The 12,526-nt window shown below is 45.5% G+C and overlaps 1 protein-coding gene across 1 annotated transcript; it reads right to left on the bottom strand.

Annotated features, from left to right (window-relative positions):
- Positions 1 to 4,640: 4,640 nt before the first annotated feature.
- Positions 4,641 to 11,299, bottom strand: T265_14069 (hypothetical protein; the record flags this gene model as incomplete). The annotated part of the gene is made up of 4 exons (XM_009171867.1): positions 4,641 to 5,155; positions 7,553 to 7,743; positions 9,828 to 10,855; positions 11,078 to 11,299. Coding segments are annotated over 4 exons (1,953 nt in total), but the record flags the coding sequence as incomplete, so codon positions are not given.
- Positions 11,300 to 12,526: the final 1,227 nt, after the last annotated feature.

The raw sequence follows: 12,526 nt of genomic DNA, 5'->3' as shown, positions 1-12,526 counted from the left end.
TGATGATGATGATGATGATGATGATGATGATGATGATGATGATGATGATGATGATGATGATGATGATGATGACCAGCCGGTGCACCGACTTTCCACGCTTCTCTTTCAAAAGCCAGAATGATGATCCATTGCTCGTTGAAAGACCAAGAGTATTAGACAGAAGGCGGTTCTTCTCAGATTTAACAGTTTCAAATGAAAACTGGTCAGCTCCGATGGGGATGATCTCTAGAAGCTGCTTGGAGATTTGTTACAATTACTCATCCTTTAGTTGACTTATCACGCAGACAAAGCTTAGTATGTACTGGCGGCTGCCAGTACTCCTGCTGGTAGCCTCCGGTGCATTTTTAAAATACGCGGTTTACGTCATTTCGTACGTGAACATCGATGCACAAGCACTGGGGGGGGGGAATGCACCCCCACAAATCCTTGGTGGCTGGTAGAAAAGCGCAACAGCTGGATCCATATGCTGCTGCCTCCCAGAGTGTCTTCATCCTGACCCGGTTGCAGGCCTTGAGCGATGTGCGTGCGTCGGTGCATCTCCGCTTTGGTACAAGAAATCAGCTTGTTACACACCAAAGTTCCTGGCCAAATGGTGCCATACGTCTTAATCATCTTCCAGCGTCTAGGTGCGTTTCGAGTTGTTTTTGACCGTGTTCACAGAAAATTGAACAAATGGGGTGACCCCGAGTTTTGTATGGGTAGCTGGGACTGTACTGACTTTTGGGGGGAGACAGATTTTGAAAAAAAGCAGTAAACGTATTCCAGTAAGCGCTCATTTGTGGTGTAATAACAAAATACTAATCGATCGGCTGTAAGGCCGTTTCTATACCCGAAGGAGGAATGAGGGCTGGGATACTACCAGTTTACGCAAACATAGATAAGGGAAGTCGAGATGTCTAGAGGTTCGGTTCGAACCACGGACCTTCCGGTCAGTAGGTTGACGTCTTAACTATGAGTTACATCGAGCTGTACTGAACTAGCTGGAGCTCGACTTACGGCTTTAGGTAAATGTCGATGGTGATCGCTCGTGGCCACGTCATAAATTTGGGCGAACCCATGGATAGTACTGCACCTCAGTGTAATAGGTTCGTTCTTTCTCAACGAGGAACTCCGGTACATAAACCAAAAGCTGAGCATTCTATCCTGTTCGTCATATAGAATTCCTTGTTGAATGTACTTTGAGACGCGATGTTTGTGCCGAAAAGCGATGCCGCGACCCGGGATCGAACCGGGGACATTTAGATCTTCAGTCTAACGCTCTCCCTGCTGAGCTATCACGGCACGCCGAAGTGTCTGCAAGAGCATAATTGCAAAATAAACAGCCTCAGTGGTGTATTTGCCGGTTGACTAAAATTGATCCATTAGTGTGGCACACGAATGCACACTCGTGAACTTAGTTCTGGTACTGACAAACTTAATGCCTTCAGGCGGCTGAACAAATATGTGAGAAAATTACCCCCCAACCATGTAAATGACCACGCAAACTCTAGTCTTGCAACTATGTGATTGGCCCAGAAGCTACCCTGGTCTACACTGATTTTGCTGGCGTAGAAATACCTATAAATAACTGAGCTAAAGGGAGGTGTGGTTCTGAACTATCGTGAATCCATCTTTATGAATGGCCTACCTCCGTCCACTGTGATTTTGGTAAGAAGGAAGGATAACAGTGTAGTACCAGACAAGGCCGTAGTCCGCAAGACAGCTGTTGAAAAATTTTAAGAGTATATCTATTCTGCATTTTAATGGGGAATAAAGTTGCTCAAATGGTATTGTCGTCTACTGTCTGTTTTTAGAAGTATCTGGCCCCAGTGTTGAAAGGTTGGTAGGTGGAATTAGCCTATATAACTGATATATCGGGTATCCGTGAGCCTTCATACCACGGCCACCGTGACAGATCGGTTTATCCCAATTCTAGTCGAGGTCGGTATTAGCTTTCGGTACCCACAGAGTTCAGTTTTGGGTGGCAGTTTGCAGTGAACATGAGCGAACTTGCGCCCGGCTTGATGTTGCTTCTGTCCTAACCTCATTCGGTTTTTTAACTAGATCGGTAACAATGAGGGTACATCTGTCTCTCAAATTCTCAGCCTTGACCGTCCCGTTAGGACCAACTTGGAGTAAGCCAAAGATTTACAGGATATTCACAGGAGTGAGTCGCATCACGATTGTAGACTATCTAGAAATGGGCCGTCCGGTGTTGCTTTTAGAATATGCGCGTGGGATCGTGTGAGAAACTCAACTACTCCACATCAAGATCTGAGTACACTGATGACAGCTGCGCCTCGGACTTGCTGTGTGTAAATGATATAGGAAATCAACATAATCGCGATTGGAGTTGCGTTAATAGCTTGCTCAAATCGCTGATGTTGCGGCAGAAGTTTGAATTTAAGCAGTGAGGTGACAAATTTCAGCTCGGTAACACAGGGGGGCTTGTGGTCAGATAGTGAATTACTCGCATACTAGAAAGATAGGTTCATATTCACTTCGTTGTTAGCACCGGATGAGGACTCGCCAGTAATTCACTAGAAATGTAAACTAGCAAATCATGGTGAAATAAATCAGTAAGATTTTGCTTCAGAAAACTTAAGTATGCATCCGCCGCCAGACGGGGTGGCCGAGTGGTTAAGGCGATGGACTGCTAATCCATTGGGGTTTCCCCGCGTGGGTTCGAATCCCATCCCCGTCGCCAATTATAGTAACGGTATTTTCCTCAGCTTAGTTCTCGGTCTGAGCCTCCCAAGCTAGCGTTCACGTCATTCATTCGGTACAGCAGTCGCATCACAGGGGATATTTGCTGTAGTAATGGGTTCTCCAATGCATGTGAACCTTTAAGTTTCTACGTTCGCTTTTGACTACTGGTGAGTAGTCACAAGATGAAAAGATTTGCGAAGTTAGGGTTTGGCTTTGATCTATACGCCGGCGAGATACGTTTAACGCTTTGTTGCGAGTATCTCTGACCTGATCGGATCCGATCGGCTAGATGAACGAAATTAAGGGTGGGCGTTTGACTGGCTTATCTATCCGGGAAGGGGGTGTTATTGAAGCTCTCCACGTTTTATCCGACTCAGGAGAGAGGAACTTGGATATGAGACCTGTTCCACCCCTCTTGGAGCTCACCCAGTAGATGCAGTCCCCTAGTAACCGTTAATCTTATGTTCTACTTGAGGTTGCTTGACCTACACTTAGTTAAGCGGCACTGCAAAACTTCAACTCAATATGATCCAATTACTGGGTGATCTCATCGGCTCCATTGACTGTCTTTAGCCCATTCCTCAGGCTTCCTATCCGTCGACACCAAGAACTATTCACAAAAGGCGATACTGTTACCAATCCCCGAGGCCCACCAATGTGTTCGCCCAGAACTTCGTACACTCACTCTTTCACACTGGTGATTGATTTATTGATCTGCCAATCTTGCTTCTCTTTCGTCGCAAAATCAGAAAGGTTTACTCTTCACGGTGTTTTTTTCTGTCTTGGGTGGCTTTAGAGCGAATAGCTGTCAGACATCTAGTCGACTCTTAGCTCTCTGCTTTAAGTTGCATATCACAGTTCATTCTTTGTTCCTTTCCGTGACCCCGGAACCTCGCTCCGTTTCCTGCAGTCCGACTGCCACATGGACTGTTTGGGCCGCCCCAACTATTCCGCGTCACTATTCGCATCAAATATGACAGCGATTCGCATAAACTCTTTTACGTACCGGTGAATTTTAATTGGGGGGGGGGGTTTCGAAGGAGATAATGTGGTCTTCCATTTGACTCGCATTCACAGTTTCCGAGCGGTAAAAATTACACAATGCCAGTAAAGTTCGACAAATACACTCATTGACCTACCAATTTGGTTTTCGTGACGTGAGAAACTCACCTGGAAACTAGCCGAATTCCTCGTTTGTGATGTTATCCATCAACTGAAGGTGATTCAACAAGCTGCCCCATGTTTCAGCTGATACGACCTTCGAGATGTCGCAATATGTTGTTGTCTGGGCCCAACATACTACTCACAAGTTTGTTAAAACCTGTCTGAAACTAAGCTGATCGTTCAGCTGTAACACCATTTCGGTGCCTAGCTGCCAGGCCACCCGAACACTGCCAAGTCGCCCAAGCCTAGACAGGGGACGTCTAGATATGGAGGTCGGGTTTGAACCACGGACCTTCCGATCAGTAAATTCGCGCTCTAACCATTAAGCCATCTCGCGGACTACGATTAGCCCTAAGAGGGGCAAAACTGGTCGTGGGCTGTCGAAATTTATTCAGCAACCCTATGAGTAGTGTGTTGCGTCCATGCAATGGATATTCTTTGTTCACTCATCCGCATAATCCAGGCCGTTTTTGAAATTCCCACCACGGCGATTTCAAAGATGTTAAAACTGCGCTTTGCAAGGTGGACTAAAAGTTTTGGACGTGATTGGTATCCCTCGTTCCATTCCATTCGAACATAAATGTGTTTTCACTTCTCTAAAATACTAACTTATATTGCATTCAAAAGACAACAAGCCTTTTTGTTTTATTCAAAATGGTGTTTGGCCGGTCAAAATAATTGCACAGTCGGCTCAAAAAAGCTTTGGGATATGATGATTCGTGAAGCTCGGAACCATTTGAGCTCTCTGTGAACAAAATTCGATTGGACGGCGATGTGGTGTGGTATGTTATGAATGAAGTCCGTTGAGGGAACAGAAGTCAACCAATCCTTTACAACCCATGGGAGAAAAGTGCCCATCATTGGAAGCGGTTAGATTTACAAAACTTAGGCCAAAAGCTTTGACCGAGTTTGGCCGCGAACATGGTGGACTAGTTGAATGGAAACAAGAGGACAGCCCATAGACACCCGGCTGTTCGGTCTTCATACGTTCCAGGAGACTTAGTTCACGTAGACTGTGTACCTTGGTTGGATCGATATCATCCGAAAGGCCATCTTCAAGTTTGTACAGGTTACGTTCGGTCGAGGAACTTGGACTTTCTGTTCCCACTGGATCAAGGTGAGAGGACTTACTCTCGCAGTCCGACATGGATGGGTGTAGTGCTGTGGGGTTACTTGATTCCGATAGGCTGCCTGCAGAGGGAGTGAGCCCGTTTGATTGAGCTTGTGTGGTGCCTGAGGGGACTGCATCGGGTCGTAAAAGGAGACTTCGACGATATTTGGCTCGTGCATTCTGAAACCACACCTATCAGTGATGTAAGGGGAAAAAATGAATCCCATGAAGTAATGGGCACGCATAAAAAGCTGTCGATACCTTCTCTTCGCAACGATGTACATGTATAGATCATTACTTACAAATAGCAAGTAGCTTAAGCATGGATTATTAATCACCCATTCAAAGACTTGTACGCAATAGGGGTTCAAGCAGAACAGAAGTTTGGCGGAAACTCGGAGATTGCCCCTACCTGATGAGTTCCAAGAAGGGCGAAGCCGGTAGTGGGCTGTCGAAGAATTTCCAGCAACCTTATGAGTAGTGAATATCGAATTGTACACACTAAGCTTGCGGGATATTTTTGGGTACAAACTATTGTTGATGCCAGTTGGGGTAGTTTAGGGGAACCCAGATTCCTGATCGGAAGTTATACTCCATCTCAGTAACTAGAAAAAACTGTTTGCTGAGTCCGCACCGACGGCATCCAGACTTTCGTGATCGTTTCCATACTCTTCTACCATAAAATGGATCCCATGAAGTAATGGGCATGCATTAAAAAGCTGTTGATACCTTGTCTCCGCAACGATGTACATGTATAGCTCACTACTTACAAATAGCAAGTAGCTTAAGCATGGATTATTAATCACCCATTCAAAGACTTGTACGCAATAGGGGTTCAAGCAGAACAGAAGTTTGGCGGAAACTCGGAGATTGCCCCTACCTGATGAGTTCCAAGAAGGGCGAAGCCGGTAGTGGGCTGTCGAAGAATTTCCAGCAACCTTATGAGTAGTGAATATCGAATTGTACACACTAAGCTTGCGGGATATTTTTGGGTACAAACTATTGTTGATGCCAGTTGGGGTAGTTTAGGGGAACCCAGATTCCTGATCGGAAGTTATACTCCATCTCAGTAACTAGAAAAAACTGTTTGCTGAGTCCGCACCGACGGCATCCAGACTTTCGTGATCGTTTCCATACTCTTCTACCATGTTGGAGGTTGCCCAACTCCCAGCTTCCAACGCTGAATGGAGCATGGAAACAGCGCTCCTCAGCAAATGATGGCTCGGCGTGCGCAATACATCGCCACCTGCGGGAGGCAGTCTCCGTGACGGATTCACCGTCACCAACTCACACGAGATATGGTTCTGAGACAACGGTTGTCGAACACCTAAAGGCTTCCCAGCCCCGCTGGTCGAACATCCCAAAGCTTAAAGCCCCACACCAATACAACGCATGATGTAGCCTGATGCGCAAGTCCCTGGGCGATGGTTAACAAACACCATCTCAGCGGTTCTTCGCAGGAGGTTTTTAATTCGAAATTCCACCTGGCAGGTGTACTGAGTGTGCCAAAAACAAAAACCAAAGGTATGGTAAAGCTGTTTTTTTTTAAAGTCACCAGCAGTATCCAAATTTCCTAGCTGTCTAGAAAGAGTAGAACCAGCAATCTGCTTGCTACGGGTTGAAAACTGTGCCGTTGTTCTACAACGAGTGGCTTCCAGAGCCAGTCCTACAATCCAAATCACGTGTTCACCTGTTGGCTGGCCGCTCGAGGGACGGCTTCCCGGATGCAAGGCAAGGGGGACTCATGAAACGTATCATTTCGTTAGCAAATTATTTGTGTTTTTTCTTGTAACAAAAAATTCTAGTCAGATTCGCTGTACAAGGAGCGGGGTGGCAGTGCACCGAGGTGACTTTTCGAGAGGTTTGTTTTTTAGGACAGCTGTGTCCCAGTCTTGGTAAGATTATTCTCAAGGTCGGGTCTTGAATCTGTCCTGCAAATTTACATCAAATAAACGCCGCATAGCATCATCTAGAGGCACTATGGCGAAAGACTAACGGGTGCAATATTTGGCAAGAAAGGTATGCACATTTGATCGGATTTTTATAAACTTTGCATCCGTGCACAACTCAGTGAGTGGCCCCCTTATTCGCTGGGTGTCATAGAAACGACCTATCACTAGGACATCCACCCCTTTCGTTCGCTTTTCTTTTCTCATATATTACTTATAATTAGTGAGTAACTACAAAATTCTAAGGCTTTTGCTGTGGGTTTCACCCGGCTGACCGAAGTCAAGCCATGTTGAAAAGCTGAGGAGGATTCTACAGCCGTTTCAACCTCCATTCAGTATGGCACTGAAAAACCTTTGAATCACAAGTGGCGGGAGAGTTCGCCCTTTCATCGATCGATCGGCAGACTTGTTCAGTCACGTGCCAGAACAAACAGCCGTAATTGGCCAGTTGACTATCATACACATCTGGTTCGGCGCAGCTTAAAATGTACTTGGCAGAATAGTTTCTTTGTTGGATTTGTTGCCAAACAAGTTCATCCAAGCTTGATCAATGAAAAACACGCTGATGTGTCGGCAGCAACGCATATGCGAATGCCGTCTTACACACGCACACTGCACACCCCAACAAAATCCGACTCACCTGCAATACACGTTTGGAGAGACCTGTTTTCTCTGTCAACACTTTGAGGTCCTTCACATCTGGATTGTGGTTCATGTTGAAATAGGCCTTCATCGCTCGGAGCTGGTGGTGTTTGAATGATGTCCGCATGCGTTTCTGACGCGTAGACATGCCGATACAATAGCCAGGTGGGTTGTTCAGGCACACATTATCTACAGAGGAGTTTCCCCCGTCATCCGAAACGTACATTCACACAAGTTTTCCGAACGCGGGGAAATGGATGAGGGTGAAGCAAGGGAGGCTTGTGAATATTGATTTACAACGTCCGAGATGAGTTTAATTCACGCTGTCTAACGGCAGCTGGGAAGTAATTCAATTTGTGTGATACTCCTCATAAAATCGATGAAAACGCTGTATGGAACCCACCGAGTAGAAATGGTAGAAATGAACACAAAATTTTACAATGCTGGTTATATAACAAAGCGAACGATAGAATCGGTTGAATACGAGTTTCCACTTTGATAAGTTAAATGCCAGATGAATGGTCATCGCTACAAATGAACACTTGTTCAGTTAGGACGCGAAAATGATGGATTTTCGGGGGACTAAGCCAACCTGATGATGACTGAAACTAGTGGTCTTCTGTCCAAGGTTTTCATCAACCTTATGAGTAGTATCCTGTCAAGGTAGGAAAAATGCTGGCTGTCTTAAAGATACTCGCCTCGATGGAAGCTTCGAAACTCAAAGATGGTCGAAGCGCCTCGGTTCGATGTCTTCTGAATAGAAGAGATTCGGGCAAGTTGCTTCTAGGCAACACCAATCAAAGCATTAGTAGTAACTATCGTTGCTATTTATCAATGGTTCCCTATTTTGTTTGTTTGATCGTCATTCGGCTGATCGATAATCCAGGGTCTCGACAAATCACAGCTAACCACAAGGCTGTCTTAATGAAATGCTATCTTTTGCTGATGTCACAACAACTCGGCAACATTGAAGGTCAATTCGTCTTTCTCACATCTGCAAGATTATGAGATCATTCCGATTGCCAAAAGTGGTGACCTCCTGGGGGAAGTCCGTGGTGCCGATGTCTTCTTGAGCAGTATTCTTACACTCTCAAAGACTTCGAAATACGAAGACATACTGACAGACAAGTTAGTAGGTCAAGTCAGAACGTGGCATGGTTGGAGCCAACTCTAAAACAACTAGTCGAAATGTGATCAACGTAAGCAGTGTTTTCAAGCTCACCTTACGATAGAGAAGGTTGCATAAAATTATATACAGGACTCCAAATTTCTCTAAAGCATTTAGAGATGAAAATAATAGCTAGGTTTACCTCAATTTAAGGCCAGGATGAAAAACGATGCCGGACCAGCGGTCCAGGTATACACATTGTTCACCACTTCATCGAACACGGATACGGGAGAATACATCAGAAGGGGACTATTTGAAGTTCGTCCCCTTCAGCGAGTTTATATTCGACAGGGGAACAACTGTACCGTTTTGTTCAACAACCATAGTCCATATTCCGCCTAATCCTTTTGAAGTACAGAGTAGTTTCACCAAGATTCAACAGTATGAGTGGCCAATCTTTGTAGGTAGTGTGTCAGAATAAGGTAACTGAAAATTATACAGTCATGATATGAACACCATGGAATGGTCCAATTGTGTGTTGGAACAACCCTTCATTCGCGAGAGAACGTGATATAATCGGGCGATGAAGGTGCCAAATTACTGATCCTAACTCCTCGGTTAGCCCTGCCTAGACAGTACTGAGACTCTCGTGCTCTCTCCGGAACGCAGGGAAAGTCAGACGCAAAGAGTTTTGCTACTGAGCGATCATCCGCCAAATTTTGCTGTCGTTTGAGCATGATCTTCCCTGTGTTAAACTCACTCGTCATCATGACCTTGAGTTTGATGTGATTGGGGGATTCGGGGCGAAGTTCTGTGATGTCAGGTGTGCGTGTGTGGTGTCTATAGTTTGTCCGCGCAAGGCTCAAGACAAACAAGTTACTGAGTCCCTGAATCAGGTCCTGAGTAGTATCTTGCGATTTGCTCCAGAACCCTTCAACCATACACACAGGAAGTTGTCAGGCTTTGCGCATTCACGTCAAGTGCCTTCTACTTGGTTAGCTTAGCCACACCTTCGCTCAGTGGGCTGACTTTTGGTCACGTGTCATCGATTACCTAACGCGAGGTTCATCCTTCTTCTGACTGGTTATTCATCCTATCGAGTGATGGGGTGCTGAACTGAAGTTAAGTCTGCGTAGCGTTTATGAATACTCATCCACCCACTTACCAAACGTCTGGTGCAGACCAGCTCTTCTCTTTCGACTGCGTTTCCCTTGAACCTGATGAAGGAGTAGGGATGAGGCGTTGGACGCGTTCGCGTAGTTGAACGGATCTCCGGAATCAATCATTTTGAATAGCTCCGAATTTGGAGGTGAGGATAGGAAGGATTGGAAGTTAAAAGATAAGTTGTAGGGAGGTCCCCGAGATGGGATCAAAAGCCCAGTTGGACTAGAAGTGCCAAGGTCGGTGTTTGGGGGGTGGCAAATCTTTATCAGTGGTTGGGTTGGAGAGGATGCAGGTGGAACATGTATGAGTGGACATGGGCCTGTGTGTAAGGATGGCGGTGGTGGAGTTTGGAAGGGAACTAGTGAGGCCAGATAGCCCAGGTGTGGGTCATCACTACCGAAGCGTCCGTAGATTAACGGTGTCGATAGTGAAACTGGTGTGTGGGAAATAATTCCGCGCTCAGTGTCCGGCCGATTCTCATGACAACTTTTTTGGTCACAAATTAAGACTGGAGTGGTATCTGGCGGATCATATATACATGGGGACTGCAGTCTTGTAGGACTTGTAGTCGAGGAAGTTGGATAATTCCGGGTTTCGGGGCTATCAGTAACAAGTGCAATGCGATTCGGGAGTCTGTCAATATTCGAAAGTGTTGCTGCATGTGACAAATCTACGGGTGGGCTCTCACCCTCAGCCATTGGACTGCTGGAAAATCCGGGGGGAATTGAGCACTTTTCAGACAGGCCTCTTTTCGCCTGATAATCTGTACCTGAATTCATGCGCTGTTCAAACCCAGGAAGTGAAATATTTTCTCGTTGTTCCATCACGTTCAGCAAATCCGCGTGACAGACCGGCTGACCGTCGATCAATGCGTATCGATCACCAGGCTGAAGGGCCCGATTGCACTGGCGACAGTTGAAGCATACGTAATGGAACACGGACGACTGTGAGCGGATGATCAACTCCTGTGGGCCGATTGGAATGTTGCAAACAGCGCAGGTTATGCTACGACTTGCAACTCCGAATAACCTAAAAAAAACAGGGAACACGAACGAAAAACATCGGAGAAGGCGTGTAAATTGATAACTCAAAAGCATGAAAATTGGTTGTTTTGCTGTTGGTTACATTGCCATGTGAAGCGAAGGAACCAATGTTTGATCAATGGATTACCCCCAACATTTCTCGCCTAGGGTTATGTATGACCAAGACTATCATCAACATCATCATCATCATCATCATCATCATCATCACCCGTCTCGTTGTTCCATCACGTTCAGCAAGTCCGCGTGACAGACCGGCTGACCGTCGATCAATGCGTATCGATCACCAGGCTGAAGGGCCCGATTGCACTGGCGACAGTTGAAGCATACGTAATGGAACACGGACGACTGTGAGCGGATGATCAACTCCTGTGGGCCGATTGGAATGTTGCAAACAGCGCAGGTTATGCTACGACTTGCAACTCCGAATAACCTAAAAAAAAAACAGGGAACACGAACGAAAAACATCGGAGAAGGCGTGTAAATTGATAACTCAAAAGCATGAAAATTGGTTGTTTTGCTGTTGGTTACATTGCCATGTGAAGCGAAGGAACCAATGTTTGATCAATGGATTACCCCCAACATTTCTCGCCTAGGGTTATGTATGACCAAGACTATCATCAACATCATCATCATCATCATCATCAACAACATCATCATCATCATCATCATTATCACCATCATCAAAAACATCAAAACCATCATCAACATCATCATCATTATCATCATCCGAAACATCATAATCATCATCACCGTCATCATCACAATCATCCTCATCATCACAATCATCATTATCACCATCATCACAATCATCATCATCATCAACATCATCACAATCATCCTCACCATCACACATAATCACCATCATCATTATCATCATCATCACANAATCATCCGAATCATCATCATCCGAATCATCATCATCAGTTTGGCAATGTTGACAGCGGTGTACTCGTTCTGACGAAGTGCATGAGACTGGAGCTAACCAACCAATCGCGAATCATGCTGAACAACTCTAGATGCAAACGCAGTTGCTGACCGCTGCTTCAAGGCATGTCATTCAAACTAGTTAGTAGTTTGAAACGGTATCCCACCATCAGAATTTTCAGTCGCTTTTTTGAGGCTCTTTTATTTGAGGCCCCGTTCACCTGCGTAAGCAGTATTGCGTTCTGAAATCGATACAGACTAGTGAAAAATACCCTCAATGTCTTGTGAGAACATTCAACATCATCCTAAACTTAGTTGGCGCATAAGAATCAGCATCCTTCCTAGGTTTAAATAGTTTCAAGGTTGCAGGATTTGTGACCACAATGTGGTGCTAAAGAGTGGAATTCGGATAACTGATAATCGGTACCCTCATAGCACGGTAGAATTCTACTGACAGCTACTGACAGCGCATCCCTATTGAGAGGGCACCTCAAAGAGTCAAACCAAGGTCGCTAGGGCGGCAAAAAAAGCTTGTCAAGTTAAGATAGCTGAAATCTTCACCACTCACGATAGACTTCCTACAGAATCTCTCGCGAGCAACTCTCGTGGATGCAGTAAAAATCACTACAGTTCTTCGTGCTGTCCTAGCTTGATCTCAACCAGTTCCCTCTCCACGTGTTTCGTAACTCTACAAAACATGGTTCGTAAGTGGTGAGCTTGCTGCCACTTTCAG

Source organism: Opisthorchis viverrini, assembly GCF_000715545.1.
Source record: "Opisthorchis viverrini unplaced genomic scaffold opera_v5_136, whole genome shotgun sequence".
Classification (NCBI taxonomy): Eukaryota; Metazoa; Platyhelminthes; class Trematoda; order Opisthorchiida; family Opisthorchiidae; genus Opisthorchis; species Opisthorchis viverrini.
Note: the sequence above shows the minus strand (reverse complement) of the source record. Positions and strands in the feature narration are given on the sequence as shown.